We start from the raw sequence: 16996 nt of genomic DNA on the forward strand, positions 1-16996 counted from the left end.
GAAGAAGAAATTCATGTAAGTTTTGTTTGTTTGTTTTATTGTGGTGAAATACACATAAAATTTACCATCTTTACCGTTGTAAGTGTACATTTCAGTAGTATTAAATACATTCATAATGTTGTGCAACTATCACCACCATCCATCTGGGTAACTCTTTTCATCTTATAAAACTGAAACTCCAGGGGCGCCTGGGTGGCTCAGTCTGTTAAGCGTCTGCCTTCGGCTCAGGCTATGATCTCTGAGTCCTGGGATCGAGTCCCGCGACAGGCTCCCTGCTCAGCGGGTAGTCTGCTTCTCCCTCTGTCCCTCCCTCTCCCTCTGCCCCCCCCACTCATGCTCGATTGTGTTCTCTCTCAAATAAATAGATAAAATCTTTAAAAAACCCTGAAACTCTGTGCTCATTAAACACTAACTCCCTACCCCCTCCCCCCGCCCCTGGTAACCCACTGTTCTACTTTCTGTCTCTATGATTTTGACTCTTCTAAGTATCTCATGTAAGTGGACTCCTTCAGTATTCCTCTTTTAGGGAGTGGCTTATCTCACTTAGCATAATGTCCTCGGTGTTCATCCATGTTGTAGCATGTGTCAGAATTTCCTTCCTTAAAGGCTGAATAATATTCCATTGTAGGTATATATCCCATTTTGCTTACCCATTCATCCACCAATGAACACTTGGGTGGCTTCCATGTTTACCTGTGTGAATAATGCTGCTATGAACACGTGTGTACAAATACCTATTTAAGGCTGCTTCCATGTAAGATTTTCTAATGGTTTCTAATGGTTTCCCCAGACCAGCATCCTTTGGACAAACAAGCCTTGGATACCAGGACTCCTCAGCCCCCAGGGTCAGCTTGAGAATAAATGTCAGGGTTATGCTCTTTCTTTTTCTATAGACTTTCCTTTTGTTGTGAAGTAACACTCAACCATGTAACTAAATATAACTCTTATATGTTTCACATATACAATTGGACAGACCACAGGAACGGATCGATGAAAGCTAGAAAACAATTTTACCAAGTAACAGTATGTATCTGATTAGATAACCAAATTCCGGGGGATCCTTATTCCTAGGAAAACAAAACAAATCAATGCAGAGGACCTCATTGAAATGTCTATATTCAAGTCACTGTGAATTTACCCCCAAGCCAAGCATGGGCAGGGATGTGACTCAATTAGCTGGAGACACAAGGCGTTTCAGATATGTACACTATTACTGAGTTGAAGGTCACAGGGTAGGGCAGTGCGGGTTTCTGCTGAATCTCAGTGAAACCTCCTCCATTTGTGTTAATGCCCATCAGTCAAAGACCATCAGGAACCAAATTGGGTTTATTAGCTTGCTACAATGAGGGAGACCATACATCATGGGGAACCATGGAGTACTTGAGAAATGGATGTTGGAAGTAAGTGATTATGGATTTGAGTTTATGTTAGATGGTTTTTGTGGTTTTCAGGGTACAGTCTTGCACCTATTTTGTTAACTTTGTTTCTAAGTGTTTTTATTCTTTTTGATGGTAATGCAAATGGAATTGTTTTCTTTCATTTTTGGATTGTTCATTGCTCGTGTATAGAAATACAATTGAGTTTTATAATATTGATCTTACATCCTGTAACCTCATCTATTAGCTCAAATGGTTTTGTTGTAGATTCCTTAAGATTATCCATGTATAAAGTCACATCATTTGCAAATAGAAATAATTTCATTTCTGCCTTTCCACTGTGGATGTCTTTTTTTCTTGGCTAAGTGCCCTGGCTAGAACCTTCAGTACAATGTCAAATAGAAGTGAGAGTGGGGCACCTGGGTGGCTCAGTCGGTTAAGTGTCTGCCTTCGGCTCAGGTCGTGATCCCAGGGTCCTGGGATCGAGTCCGCATCCAGCTCCCTGCTCCGTGGGAAGCCTGCTTCTCCCTCTCCCACTCCCTCTGCTTGTGTTCCCTCTCTCGCTGTCTCTCTCTCTCTGTCAAATAAATAAATAAAATCTTTGGAAGAAAAAAAAGAAATAGAAGTGAGAGGAAACATCCTTATCTTTTTTTTTTTTTAAGTAAGCCCTACACCCGGGAATGTGGGGCTTGAACTCACCACCCCAAGATCAAGGGTCAGGTGCTCTAAAGACTGAGCCAGCCAGGTGCCCCTGGAACATCCTTGTCTTGATCCTGATCCCTGGGGAGAAAGCTTTCAGTCTTTCACTGTTTTTTGTTTTTGTTTAAAGATTTTACTTATTTGACAGAGAGAGAGACACAGAGAGGGAACACAAGCAGGGGGAGAGGGAGAAGCAGGCTCCCCACTGAGCAGGGAGCCCGATGTGGGGCTTGATCCCAGGACCCTGGGACCATGACCTGAGCCGAGGGCAGACGCTTAACGACTGAGCCACCCAGGCGCCCCGCACTGTTAAGTATGATGTTAGCTGTGGGGTTTTGTCCTTCATCAGGTTGAGGATGTTCTCTTCTACTCCTAGTTTGTTGATGCTATGTTACTTCTCAGCTTAAAACAACAGACTTACAACAACATTAACTCACAGTTTCTGTGGGTCAGGAGTCAGGACATGGCTTAACTAGGATCTCTGCTTAGGGTCTCACAAAGCTGAAATGAAGGTGTTGACAAGGGCTGCAGTCTCCTATGAGGCCTGACTGGGGAAGGATCCAAGCTCACTCTGGTCATTGGCAGAATTCAGTTCCTTGCAGGTGAAGGACTGGGGGCTTTGATTTCTTGCTGGCTGTCAGCTGGAGGCCGCCTTCGATTCCTCGAGGCTACCTCTCTTTCTTGCCACCTGAGGCTAGGGTAACCTAGAGCTTCATTATAATATATTTACATTATATATTATACCGCCAGGGTGGCCTGGGGTCCAGCCACCAGTCTGTGCCCAGTTTCAATGCCCCCCCCCACACTGTAGGGAAAGATGGCCATAACAATTCCAGCAAGAACCATGTAGGGCCAAAAACTCCCACTCCCAACTGGTAGGAGGAGTCCCTTAGATGGTTGGAAACAACCTCAGTCAGAGACCGCCCTGCTATGACCCATAACCTATACAACCATAAAAAGAAAAGACACCTCTAACCTGGTGCAGTTGCCACCTCTGGGCCTGCCCACTCTCCATTCTTGAGTATATATTGTCCTTAATAAACTGCTTCATGCTTGCTACCTTCCTTCTGGCTGCCTTTGAGTGTAGATCTTCATGTAAATCTTTCATGGGAAATCGAAGAACCAACACCTCCATTCACCCAACGCAGACTCTCCCGCCCGTAACAGTCCAACCTCAATTCTTTTTTTTTTTAAGATATTATTTATTTGACAGAGAGAGAGAGAGAGAGAGAGAGAGAGAGAGAGAGAGAGCACAAGCAGGGGGAGTGGCAGGCAGAGGGAGAAGGAGAAGCAGGCTCCCCGAGGAGCAGGGAGTCCGACATGGGGCTCGATCCCAGGACCCTGGGGTCATGACCTGAGCCAAAGGCAGCTGCTTAACTGACTGAGCCACCCAGGTGCCCCATCAACCTCATTTCTGATGTAATTATGGACATGTAATCACATATATCTGGTCACCTTTGGTCATGCACACTTTCAAAGGGGAGGGGATTACACAAGATTGTGGACACCAGAAGGCAAGGATCATGGGAACCACCTTAAACATCTGTCCATCACACCATCATTGGGTACATCATCTTCAGGCCCATAAAGGGATGTGTATAATGATTTTTATTGTAAAGTTGTTCTTAATACTGAAGAGATGGAGACAGAATCAATGGGTTAGATATACTCACAGCAGCATAAAGGGATCTTTCTTTTCTTCACTTTTAATTTGTGCCATGTTACCATACTTTTTTTTAATTAATTTTTTTAAAGATTTTATTTATTTATTTGATAGAGAGACAGCACAAGCAGGGGGAATGGGAGATGGAGAAGCAGGTTCCCTGCCGAGCAGGGAGCCCAATGCGATAAGATGTGGGGCTCCATCCCAGGACCCCGGGATCATGACCTGAGCCGAAGGCAGACGCTTTACTGACTGAGCCACCCAGGCTCCCTCATACTTTGTTTTAATTCCTAAATGAAAATCTCTTCATTTTTATCTGATTTTAATAGGAATACATATTCGTTGCAACATTTTTTCACACAACAGAGAGAAGTGTAAAGGACAGAGTGACAAACCATAATTTATCTCCCCACCCAGAAATAACCACTAACATTTCCCCTCCCAACATTTTTTGCCCAGTGTATACTCAAATTTTACCAAAGTTTTGTCTCCTTTGATGTGTCATTTCAAGTGGCTTGAAACCCTTTCTGGAACAATATATGGGTGAAATCTATTTATCTATGTATCTATCCTCACCCACAGTAGCGAGGAACTGTTTATCCAGGGAACAAAGTCATATGTCTCCTCCCCAGGGTGGGAGAGGTGGGGACCGGATCCCCATTCCACCCCACTGAGTCAATTTTGCCTGCCTGTCTGCTAAGGGACAGCAAGGTCTGTTGCCCCGGTAACTGCCCTCCGACTGCCATGGCAACCGCCATGGCAGGCTCCAGCTTACCACCTTGCCCCTTGGGCATCTCCATGGCGACGGGCAGGATGGGGAGGCTGCTGGAGCTCCCCGGCTGCGCCTGCGTAGAGTGGTCGGAGAGGGGGTGCGGGCAGGGGGAGGGCCGGGTTCCCTGGCGCGCGCAGCCGCTGAGCCCCGCAGCCTTGCCCGCTCGCCCCCGCGCTGCGCACTTGCCAGCCAGTCCGCCCGTCCGGAGCCCGGCTCGCTGGGGCAGCATGGCGTGGTCGCCGCTGCTCGGCGGGCCGCGGGCCGGGGGCGTCGGCCTTCTGGTGCTGCTGCTGTTCGGCTTACTTCGGCCGCCCCCCGCGTTCTGCGCACGGCCGGTAAAGGTGCGACACCGGTCGGGCACGGGGTGGGGGTGGGCGGGAGGATGCTGCGGGCGAGGGTCTGTGCTCGGCTGCTCTCCCCTCGTCCTCGCGGGCCCCCCGCCTGCTCCCGGACGTGCGGGGGAGATCGGCCAGGGTGGCCCGGGTGCCCCCGCCAGTCCGCGCGCCCAGGCCATGCGGGACTCGGTGTCCGGGTGTGCGGGGCTCGGCCGGCCGCCACGCCCTGCCCACCCTTGGCACCTGGCGCGGGCCCGGCCTCGCCCCACCGGTCGCCTGTGGCGCTGTCCACGGGACTAGCGCGCATGAAGGAAGGGGGTGCGCGCACTGGTCTCTGCCCGAGAGGCGATGACTGGGGCGTGAGAATGTGCTGGCCCTGTAAGTGCGTGTCCTTTGATGTCAGCGCTTCCGAGCGTCCCTCCAGACGCGCCGTTGTGGGTCTGGGTGGGCAGTGTGTGTGATGCTGGGGGTGTTCTGCATTTGACTTGTCTCGGGGACCCCGTGTGAGTGTTTGTGAATCCTATGGTGATGGCTAGCCTATGGGCGTGTCCGTGTGTGTGTTTGTGTGAGATTTCGTTTTTTAGGTGGGAGTGGTCTTTGCATCCCCATGCGCACATCCCATTTTGGTTCTGTTGGCCTAAGTGACTAGGATTTTGTATGGGTGTTCCCGAGGCTGCTTCTCCCTGCCCCTTTATGGAGCTGTGTCATTCTGGGGAGAGAAGCCATGATGTCTCCGTGCTGCATTGTGTCTTTAAGGGTGGCGCGTGTCCTTGCATCTGGGCAGCTTGGCCATCGTAACCGCATGGGCAGCCGCCTATGTGAACGTGTGCAGTTCCTCGCGTGGGGATGTGGCAGTGTCGCGTTGCACCTGTGACATCTCAAGGCCTGCTAGTCCATGCGAGTGTGTGTGAGGTTGTGATTGCTGGTGAGTGTGTGACTCCCCAGGAGCTAAGGCGTGGTGGGCGCCCAGGGCACCTGGAGCACATCATCCTTCAACTTGTCAGGGCTGTCTGCGTCCAGGATGGGCCACTTGGGGCTCCTGTGTGGCTCAGTCTTTAAGCTTCTGCCTTCGGCTCAGGTCATGATCCCAGGGGTCCTGGGATCGAGCCCCGCATCGGGCTCCCTGCTCAGCGGGAAGCCTGCTTCTCCCTCTCCCACTCCCCCTGCTCGTGTTCCCTCTCCCGCTGTGTCTCTCTCTGTCAAATAAATAAATAAAAAATCTTAAAAAAAAAAGGATGGGGGGCTTAAAAAATTAGTAAATATTTTATATATGACTTACTATAGTTAACATACATGTATGATGTAAGGAATAATGATAAAATAACCCCTGTGTGTACCCACCACTGAGGTTAAGAAATAGAGCATGACCAATAGTTAGAGGCCCCTGGGGGCCCCCTGCGCACAGCAACCCCCCTGCTCCATAATCGTTATCCTGTATTTTTTGTTCATTGATTCCTTACTTTTGTTTGTAGCTTATCACATATGTGTGTATGTCTGAATATGTTGTTTAGCCTTTCCTCGTAGAAATGGAATCGTACCAGGCATCAGGCTCCTTGTAGTCACTAGGGGTCACTAGGAAGTCATCAGGGCATCTGGTAATCTCAGGCAGCCTGCAGTGGAATTCGTTAACTTGCTTTTTTTTTTTTTGGCTCTGCATCAGTTGTGAGATGCACTCACCATCCACATTTGCACATTGAAGTGCGTGGCTATAATTCATTTATTTTTATTGCTGCCTAATATTTCATGTTCTGAGAATATCATCAGTATATGAGTATATCATGGTTTATACATGCGTTCTCAACATGTCAGTAGACATTTGGGTGGTTTCCAGGCTTTTTTCCCCCTCGGTCCACTTCTATGATGTCACAAACAGTGCCCGATGTGCTTTTTCATGAACTCGGGTCCAGTAGTAGATACACAAAAGCTATCCGGGGGTGTAGCACCCCAGGGGTGGGTCATAGGATTTGTGCAGCTTTTTAGACATAAGCCGAATTGTTTTTCAAAGTTATTTTGGCAATTGAATTCCTACCGGCAATGTATGAGAGTTTCTGTTTTTCCCACAGCCATGTCAACATTGGGCATCATTAGGCGGTTTGAATTCTGGCGATCTTTGGGACATATTATGCTTAGTATCTCACTGGCACTTTAATTTGCATTTTCCTGATGGCTAATGAGGTTCACTATTTTCCATATATTTAGTAACTCGTTTTGTTTCCTTTTTTGTGAAATACTTGATCATTAGTTTTCCCTATTTTTTAATCTAGTTTTTATTTATTTATTTTTAAAAGATTATATTTATTGGGGCGCCTGGGTGGCTCAGTCGTTAAGCATCTGCCTTCGGCTCAGGTCATGATCCCAGGGTCCTGGGATCGGGCCCCGCATCGGGCTTCCCTGCTCAGTGGGAAGCCTGCTTCTCCCTCTCCTGCTCCCCCTGCTTGTGTTCCCTCTCTCGCTGGGTCTCTAGATTATATTTATTTATTTGACAGAGAGAGACCCAGCGAGAGAGGGGACACAAGCAGGGGGAGTGGGAGAAGGAGAAGCAGACTCCCTGCCAAGTGGGGAGCCGGACGCGGGGCTCGATCCCAGGGCCCTGGGATCATGACCTGAGCCGAAGGCAGACGCTTAACGACTGAGCCACCCAGGCGCCCCTCTAGCTTTTATTTTTTATTTAAGTAATCTCTACACCCATGTGGAGCTCAACTCACTACCCCGAGATCAAGAGTCCAAAGCTCTTCCAGCTGAGCCAGCCAGGAGCCTCTCCCTATTTTTATATTAGTTTGTTTTTCTCTTTGCTTTTTAGGCATTTTTTTTGGTATATTGGATACTAATCCCTTATTGACTTTGTGTTGTAAGCATCTTCTCCCGCTCTGGTTTTTTTTTTTTTTTTAAGATTTTATTTATTTATTTGAGAGAGAAAATGAGAGCATGAGAGGGCAGAGGGTCAGAGGGAGAAGCAGACTCCCCGCCGAGCAGGGAGCCCGATGCGGGACTCGATCCCAGGACCCTGGGATCATGACCTGAGCCGAAGGCAGTCGCTTAACCAACTGAGCCGCCCAGGCGCCCTCCCGCTCTGGTATGACTGTTCATTCTTTTTATGGTGTCTTGGGACAAAAAGAAATCCTTAATTTTCATGTAGTCAGATTTATTAATCTTTTCCTTTTTTAAATATTTTATTTATTTGTCAGAGAGAGAGAGAGCACTCGATCCCAGGACCCTGGGATCATGACCTGAGCCGAAGGCAGATGCTTAACGACTGAGCCACCCAGGCGCCCCTATTTATCGTTTCCTTTCCATTGCTCCCACGTTTGGGTCATTTGTTGTTCCTGCATGGGTTTTTGAAGGAGTCGGTCCTGTCTCCACTGTGCTGAGTGTCCTTTCTGCCATGTAGCTAGTGTCAATATTTGTGGATCTGTTCTCAAGCTCTGTTCAATCCTATTACTTCCTTCTGCTGGACTGAATCTACTGTTCAACTGGCCCACTTAATTTCTTTTGAAAGATTTCACTTTTAAGTAATCTCTCCATCTAACGTAGGGCTGGATCAGGGCTGGATCTCACAACCTAGAGATCCAGTCACAGGCTCCACCCACTGAGCCAGCCAGGAGCCCCTTGCCTTTTTCTTTTTTTTTTTTTCAAGATGTTTTTTATTTATTTGACAGAGACAGGCACAGCGAGAGCTGGAACACAAGCAGGGGGAGAGGGAGAGGGAGAAGCAGGCTTCCCGCCGAGCAGGGAGCCCGATGCGGGGCTCGATCCCAGGACTCGGGGATCACGACCTGAGCCGAAGGCAGCCGCTTAACGACTGAGCCACCCAGGCGCCCCGCCCCTTGCCTTTTTCATTTTGAATTTCACTTAAAACATATTTGTAGATGTTCTAGGTGTTTCTTTTTCAAATCTTCATAGTCATTTTTATGGTCTTTTGTTCCTTACTCATACTTCTGATACCGGTTTTTATTTCTTTAAACTTTCTGAAATTGCTTTAAAACTGTCTTGAGTTGAAAATTAATCATTGGGTAATTTATTCTACAGAAAGATTTACACACATGCCAAATGATATATGAACAAGATTATACATCCCAACATTACAAGAATAGCAAAAGATTGGGGGTGGGGGTGCCTGGCTGGCTCAGTCACTGGAGCACCAGGTTCTTTTTCTTTTTCTTTTTTTGTTATATTAATCACTGTACATTACATCATTAGTTTTTGATGTAGTGTTCCATGATTCGTTGTTTGTGCATAACACCCAGTGCTCCACGCAGAACGTGCCCTCTTTAATACCCATCACCAGGCTAACCCATCCCCCCACCCCCCTCCCCTCTAGAACCTTCAGTTTGTTTTTCAGAGTCCATCGTCTCTCATGGTTTGTCTCCCCCTCCGATTTCCCCCCCTTCATTCTTCCCCTCCTGCTATCTTCTTCTTCTTTTTTTTTTCTTAACATATATTGCATTATTTGTTTCAGAAGTACAGATCTGTGATTCAACAGTCTTGCACAATTCACAGCGTGGAGCGCCAGGTTCTTGATGGGGTTGTGGGTTCCAGCCCCACATTGGGTGTAGAGATTACTTAAAAAATAAAATCTTAAAAAAAAACCACCAATAGCAAAAGATTGGAAACACCGTAAATGCCCATCAATCAAAGACTGGTTAAATAAAATGTGTACATCCATACAAAAGAGATTCAATGAAGAGGAAAGAAAGGAAAACAGAGAGAGAGAGAGAGAAGAGGGAGGGAGAGAGACACGGAGGGAGGGAGGAGAAAGAAAAGAGAGAGAGAAAGGATGTACTGAAAGTACTGATCTAGACATAGATTCCGAAATGCAAGGTGCGTAACAGTTTGCTACCTTTTGGGCAAAACAAGTGAACAGTAGGAACCTATAAAATGCAAATATGGTTCTTATAGTCCACAGCATCAACATAGAAAAATCTATGGCTCTCATAAACGCCACCACCACTCCTATAAAGACACCTGTTCTCCGGCAACCCTGGGGCAAATTCTGAATCACTAGGAAATCGTCGGGGGGGGGGGGTCTCCGGTGGCCTTAGGGGTGTTTGGGTATATTTGAGGGGCCGCGGTGCCTTTGGTGGCATCTGGGGGTGTTTGAGGTCCACGGGGCTCCCCTGGGTGGGGGGGGTGTCCCTGGCCTGACAGACGCTGACATCTCCCCCCTGCCACGTCTTCCGGCAGGAGCCCCGCGGCCTGGGCGCAGCCTCGTCGCCCCTGGCCGAGGCTGGCGGCCCCCGCCGCTTCCGGAGAGCAGTGCCCCGGGGCGAGGCGGCGGGGGCCGTGCAGGAGCTGGCGCGGGCGCTGGCGCACCTGCTGGAGGCCGAGAGGCAGGAGCGGGCGCGGGCCGAGGCGCAGGAGGCCGAGGATCAGCAGGCGCGCGTCCTGGCGCAGCTTCTGCGAGCCTGGAGCACCCCCCGCACCAACGACCCCGCGCTGGGCCTGGAGGACGACCCCGACGCGCCCGCCGCTCAGCTGGCCCGCGCCCTGCTCCGCGCCCGCCTGGACCCCGCCGCCCTCGCGGCCCAGCTCGTCCCCGGCCCTGCCCCCGCCGCTGCGCTCAGACCCCGGCCCCCGGTCTACGATGACGGCCCCACCGGCCCAGAGGCCGAGGACGCCGGCGACGAGACGCCCGATGTGGACCCGGAGCTGCTGAGGTACCCCGGCAAGGGGTGGGCAGGGGGCGGCGCCTGCATCCCCGGGCTGTGGCGGGCCGGGGGGGGGGGCAGGGGTAGGAGGGCGAGGGGCGGCGGGGGGGCCTGCCTCACAGCGTGGTGCCAACACCTAGGCCCTGGGATCCTAGGAGGGAGTGGGGACCGCCACCCAAGGTGTTAGGGTCAGAGGTGCTTGGCTGCGGAGACAGTGGGGAACGGGACTGCAGGTCCCGGGCGGGGGAGGGGGGCTCCGATGTCCGGTTGCTGGGGGGAGGAGTGGGAGGCAGGGAAACCGTAGTGTGCGGGCTGGGAGGCAGGGACAACTGGAAAGCAGTGGGCTGGAGACGGCCGGGTCCCCGGGCAGTATGGGGTTGCAGGGCCGTCTGGGCCCTAGGGCAGCGGCGTTGATGCGCGGGCACAGCCTCACTACCTTCCTCTCGGGCTCTCCGGCAGGTACTTGTTGGGGCGAATCCTGGCGGGGAGCGCCGACCCCGAGGCTATGGCTGTCCCGCGCCGCCTCCGCCGTGCCGCCGACCAGGATCTGGGCCCCGAGGTGCCGCCGGAGGGAGTGCTGGGGGCCCTGCTGCGGGTGAAGCGCCTGGAGACCCCCTCGCCCCAGGCGCCGGTTCGCCGCCTCCTGCCCCCCTGAGCACCCTCGGGCCCAGGACCACCCCACCCCAACACCCCGACTGCTCCCCGTTGGCACATCGAGAGCGGCTTACCCCGTCAGCCTAAGACGCAGTTGCAGCCCTAGAACCCCAAGATCCCCGCCTTTGGCCCCACAATAAATGCAATCTGAAGCAGCTATATGCTTGTCCGGAGTGGCGGTTTCAAGGTGGGGGCTGGTGGGCTGAGTGGCGGTGGTGACCCTTAGACAAAGGCAGAGGGCCCCCTGCCCTGGGTGGGCCCTTTAGAGTCCCCCCTCCCCCACTCTCTGCCTCTCTTCTCACTGGGGGAGGCGTCCGTAAAGACAATGGCAGTAACCACCCAGATCCTGGGCCCCACCCCACAGGGCTCTGAGGACACTTTCAGGGCCTGCAGCAGCATTTTCCTGGGGTCCATCCTTCTGAGGACCAAGGAAGGGGTGGCTGTGAGGCCTGAGTGGTTTTGAGCTGTGCCTCCGGCCCTGTCCACAGGCACCCATGAGCCTTCCTGCTCTGGGGGGGGGGGGGGGGCGGGGGTAAGGGCTACCAGTGGGAAGAGAGGGAGTGGGCTGCAGGCTAGGGGGCTGTAGGCCTTCCCAACACACACCTCCTTGCGTGGGGCATGGGGCTCTGCGTCTGAGCAATTCAAACCTGGGCCTCCAGGTCATGAAGAAAGTGTACCTCTCAAGGCAGGGAGATAGGACGCATTGTCTGCATTTGTTAGCTTGATTTGTAAAGTTTAGATATTCAGTAATATAGTATGGGGAGTGCTATCTGTATTCTCACCCCCCACCTGAAGATACTTCGAGTTGTGGCGGGAGCTGGTTTATGCTCCGACCTTCGCACAGGCCCTATTTCCCTGCACGTTTTTACTCAAATGTCACCTACTCAGTAAGGCTTTCCTTCACCTCCCTGTCACTCTATTCCTACCGTCGCTTTTTAATACATAGCCTCATGTTATATCTGCGAGGCCAGGGATTTCTAAGGCTCTTGTTTGCTTCTACGTCCTTTGCACCCAAAGCAGGGCCTGGCACACAGTGGGCTCCCCCCAACATTTCTTGAATGAAAGAATTGTCACAACTCAAGTAACATTCTCCCCAGTTTCACTCCCACCCACGTAACACTTGGCACAGAGGCAGCTTTGAAACCTGAGAACACCGTTTATTTAATTTGGCACACAATCTCTTCGCTCGCCAATAACCAATACGATGCCCCACGTTACCAAATGCCCATCACCAAATGAAAATCTCCCCAACAGAGGGATTCATCTATCCCCAGTACACCAACAGTGTCCCACGCAGCTAGTTGCTGGGGTGGGGGGTGGGGTGGGGGGGTGAGGTGGTCTCATGTCTAGGATCCACCACCCTGGCCTGGGGGCAGGCCACTCTTCTCGACCGAGATCTTCAGGCCACAGAACAGCCACAGCGGCACATGGCCTTCTGGTGCCGGGCCTTATCCCCACCCGGCCCTGTCATGGCCTCCTTTGCCATGGCCTCCCGGACCTTTTGGATCTCATGGATGAGCAAGGTAAAGGCCTCCTCTACACCTTGCCGGGTCTTGGCTGAGGTCTCCACGAAGGGGGCCCCCCAGCTCTTCGCAAGGGCCGCAGCAGCGGCCCGAGCATCTGCAGTGGTGCTCACAAGGTCACACTTGTTGCCCACAAGGACGAGGGGCTGGGTGTGGTGAGGGCCCCAGGTGGCCCGCATCTGCTGCAGCTGGGCTAGAGACGAAGGGTCATCCAGGGCGAAGACCCCCAGCACGCCATCCCCAATCGCCACACACTGGTCACGCAGGGCCCTGTGAGTGGCCTGCCCTGCCGTGTCCAGCACGTTCAGAATGCAGCCCCCATGGCCCAGGGCAACCTCCTTCCAGTAGGAATCCTGGATCGTGGGGTCGTGGTCTTCCACGAAGCACTGGTGGTTCAGCTGGATGGTGAGCGCACTCTTGCCCACGCCACTCGCGCCCACCACGACCGCCTTGTACTCGGGCAGCTGCTTCCCAACACTCTTGGAGGGTGCCTGAGCCCTCTGGCTCTCCTCCTCGGAGCTCAGGCTCCACGTGCCCAGGCCCAGATCAAACATGTTCGCGTTTCTCGGCAGCGCCATTCCCCTGGTGCACAGCTCAGGGAAGGGATGTGGACAGCAGGCCCTAGGGAAAGAGAACAGACGACAAGGGGGAGGGGCGGGGGGAGGTTAGGCAAGACCCCTCGGGGGCAAGGGGTCAGCTGGGTGTCATTGAATCAACATTTACTAAGTGCCTAGGTGTGTGCAAATCACTTTCTAGTAGGCCTAATACTTTATTTATGTTGCTTAATCTCTGTCCGTCTCATTCCCTCTACGTGAAGGCGGGGATTTTAAGAGCAGCTTTATTTAGATGTAATTTATATACCACAGTTAATCTAGTTAAAAGTAAACAATTCAATGTTTTGTTTTGTTTTGTTTTGTTTTAGCATTTTCACACTGTTGTGCAACCATCGCCATAATCTAAGAACATTTTCCTCACCCGGGGAAAAAAAGCTCCTGCCCATTAGCAGCCCCTCCCCCTTCCCGAGGGAGGGTGGGGATTTGGGTCAGTTTTGATTTTGGTTTTGGATCGTATCACCGTCGAGCCCCAAGCCCGGCACCGTGCCAGTCACAAAGCATATGCCGAGCAACATTCTTGTCCCCAGGGAGTTTGTATTCTAAAAGGTGGAGACAATAAATCAAATAAATCGGCAAATTATGAGGTCGGTTAGCCATTAACATTAGAATTTAGTCTTTCTTACGTATTCAGCATGCGGCTATTGAGAACCCACTGTGTGGCAAGGACAAACAACTGGGAAAAATAGGTAAAATAGTTAACAAACACCAGCCCCCAAGGAACGTGACAACAACAAAGATAAATCAGTAAAATATACTGCAACAATAGGTGATAAACAGGTGGGAGATGCTCAGTTAATGTTAGGCCTCTTTATTATTATTTAATTTTCATGCATTATTTCCAGCGTCTTCCGGCGAGCGGGGTATTGTGATGGGTGTGGGGAAGGAAGGTGGGAGGTGTGGGGGGTGGGGAAGTGGCAGCGAACAAAATAGACTAAAATCCCTGCCCTTGGGAGGATTAGATTCTGGAAGTGAGAAGGAGACCATCAACAAGATAAGCAAGTAAATTATCATGCAGTTAGGAGAGGATGGGCACACAGCAGGTGCTCAATTAGTGTTAGCTATTAATAGCAAATTACCATTAAACTTATTCAATACACATCCTGGCCTCGGTTCCGTGTGTGGCCTCAGGAAATGCATCATAATGGCTGCTACCCCGAGTCTCTCTGGAAACCCGGGGAGAATGGCAGTTTGGGGGCAGTTGGTGGGTTCGAGGTCTCTGTGGGGGGTTCTGTTGAATTTGGGATCTGGAGGTCAGGGTTGGGGGGCGGGGAAGGTCCCAGGTGGGGATGCAGCTGTGAGGTCCTCGGCCCAGAGAGACTCCTGGCAATAATTATTAGATGCTCTGGCTCAGAAAGAAGGGGGGCCACGGTGAAGAGAGGTAAAGTGAGGACAGATTTCTGGTGGGGGGGCCCCCCGAACCCTTGGGGACAGAAAGAGGGAGAAGATGTAGCAGCGAGGAGGCCGCTGCAGGGGTCCAAGGTCATCATCGATGGGGAGGTCAGATCCTAAGGTGGAACGCACTGCCAGGGTTTGCTCTCAGAGCCAAAGGCGGCGCGCGGGGCAGGAGAGGGGTGAAGGCTAACTCTCGAGTGTGGGGTCCGGGCAGCTGGGAATCTGAGGGTGCCCGCGCCCGAGGCCGGGGACACGCGAGACGGGCTCTCCCGCCTCCCCACCCCCCCCACCCCCCCCCCCGGCAAAGGGCTCCAGTAGCAGTAAAGAGCAGCAAGAATGATTTCCTGGGACGTGGGCCTGCAGCAGGGGGGGCCGCCTAAGGGCCCCGCGACTCTTCCGAGCGCCCTCGAGAGGCTGGGCCACCCCCTGTCGGGCCGCTGTGTCCGCGCGGAACAGCGAGGCCGCCGCAAGCGAGGTGGCGGTGGTGGTTTACCAGCCGGAGGTCAAACGGCCCCGCGGGGGTCCAGACCGACGGCAGTGGGGGTCTCCCCCTCCGCGAGGGACACTGAGCCACTTGCTGTGGGCCGAGAGCTACGAGCGTCCCCAAAAGGCCCCTGAGACCCTGTTACCCCCGCCTGGAGCCACGTGGCCCACGGCGTGTGGATTTGCCCAGGATCCAGGGGTGCGCGTCGAGGGGAGGGAGGCCCGCGCCGGGCCACGCTTCCCTTGACTCAGCCAGGGGAGGTGCGGCTGGGGGACCCACAGGCTCTCCCCTAAAGCTGTCGCCTGTGCTCTGGCCGGCCCAGCTTGTCCGGTTCTTTCTAGGGCGCCGGGGCGGCCCAGTCCCGAGGCTCGGGCCCACAGCCCCCGCTTCCCGCACTCACGGACACCCCTACCCAGGTCTGTCTCCACTAAGGTGGCTGAGCGAGAATGGGAGGAGGTAGGGGAAGGGTCCCCCTCCAAGGCCACCTCCATCGCACCCCCACAGCCCACCGCGGAAAGGCCTCCCCGCTCGGGGGCCGGGGGCTGGAGGCCCGGCGGCCTGGCTTACCTCAGTCCTGGGCAAGGCGGGAGTGCTCGGACGCGAACCCACCGCAGCTCTGACAGGACTGACAGAGGAGGAGATGTTCCCACCCGGCCCCCAAAGGGTAGAGGTGTGGGGAGGCGGGGGGCGGGAGGGGCAGAGGGAGAACGCATGCGCAACAGCGCTCCCAAGCCCCTCCGCCGGCACGCCCCCCCCTCCCCCGGGGTGGGTGTGGGGTCGTGCCCTCGCCAGTAACCAGCAACCGGCCGCAAAGGAGGTGGTCTTGGGGGTGCACCGAGCCAGCGGCGGGACCTCCCTGTGTCCCCCCTGCTGCACCTCTCCCTTACCTTGCCCCCGCTCTGGGAGGTGATTTCATGTTTTTGGCTTACGGAGGGTGTCACATTTTTGCCCTGAGTGGCCAGGCTTTGGCGTAGGTCTCATGAGGGCCTCAAGCAGAGCCTGGGCTGTCTCAAGCAGGCTTTTTGGAAAGCAGCTTGGGGGAGAGGGTTGTGCCTGTTGCTGGAGGGAAAGAGTTGCAGGGGGGTTACTGTGTCAGGGCCTTAGGAACCTGATTTGAAGTGGATGGGTGTCAAGCTCAAACGTTTCCCAGACTCCCTTGCAGCTATGGCAGCCATGTGACACAGGTCTGACCAATGAGATGGAAGCCCATGTTGTTGAGGGGGGCATCCAGAATGTTCCTTAAAAGAGGGATCACTGAGCTGGCCACAGCCCCCTTCCCCTTCTTCTTGACTGGGTGGGGCTCTGGTGGCCCACCCAGTGGGTATCCTGGGTTCTTAAGGTGGCCATGAAGAAAAGCCTAAGAAACCTCAGCCTGAACTGTTCTGAGTTGCCAAAGAAGTTCTCATTATGTAGGAGAAATAAAACCCCCAAACTAACCTCTAGTTCCTCATCCCTGGCCAGTGACAGGCACTCCTTCCTCTAGGAGGTTACCCATGACCACCAAATCTAAGTATGGGAAACCTAGACCACCCACACCCGAATCAGGACAAAAAGACAGACGGGGAGACTGAGGCCTGGTGTGGACACTTCCCAATGGTTGTCTTGCCTTCTCAGCCCGGGCTGTAGCTGGGACTGGCTGTGAGGCTATTTCTAAGGCAGGCACTCATTTGCTCTGCGATTCCACCATTTAATCTATAGTTGAGCCAGTCAAGCTGCTTGCCCTATTTCCAGTCTGTTTTTTGGACACTGGATGGGCAGGGGGTTGACCTGGTAGAAACCCATGCCCTCATTGCTTCATTACCCAGCAGACCAGGGGTTGGCCAGGGGTGTGAGGTTCTT

At 53.1% G+C, this 16996-nt stretch overlaps 2 protein-coding genes across 3 annotated transcripts; one reads left to right on the top strand and one right to left on the bottom strand.

Annotated features, from left to right (window-relative positions):
* Positions 1–4578: 4578 nt before the first annotated feature.
* PCSK1N (proprotein convertase subtilisin/kexin type 1 inhibitor) lies at positions 4579–11299 on the top strand. The gene is made up of 3 exons (XM_027608545.2): positions 4579–4851; positions 10027–10499; positions 10950–11299. The coding sequence occupies exons 1-3, from the start codon at positions 4738–4740 to the stop codon at positions 11143–11145; spliced, it is 783 nt and encodes a 260-aa protein (XP_027464346.1). The 5' UTR covers positions 4579–4737; the 3' UTR covers positions 11146–11299.
* Positions 11300–12328: 1029 nt separating this feature from the next.
* Positions 12329–16055, bottom strand: ERAS (ES cell expressed Ras). 2 transcript variants are annotated; one of them, XM_027608834.1, is made up of 2 exons: positions 16045–16055; positions 12329–13288 (listed from the first exon to the last, which is right to left on the bottom strand). In XM_027608834.1, exon 2 carries the CDS (start codon positions 13243–13245, stop codon positions 12544–12546), a length of 702 nt encoding a protein of 233 aa, XP_027464635.1. In that variant the 5' UTR covers positions 13246–13288; positions 16045–16055; the 3' UTR covers positions 12329–12543. The 2 variants fall into 2 exon arrangements, with proteins under 2 accessions (XP_027464635.1, XP_027464633.1); XM_027608832.1 differs by lacking the exon at positions 16045–16055 and adding an exon at positions 15725–15798.
* Positions 16056–16996: the final 941 nt, after the last annotated feature.

The sequence above is a fragment of the Zalophus californianus genome, chromosome X, assembly GCF_009762305.2.
Source record: "Zalophus californianus isolate mZalCal1 chromosome X, mZalCal1.pri.v2, whole genome shotgun sequence".
In the NCBI taxonomy this organism is placed as follows: domain Eukaryota; kingdom Metazoa; phylum Chordata; class Mammalia; order Carnivora; family Otariidae; genus Zalophus; species Zalophus californianus.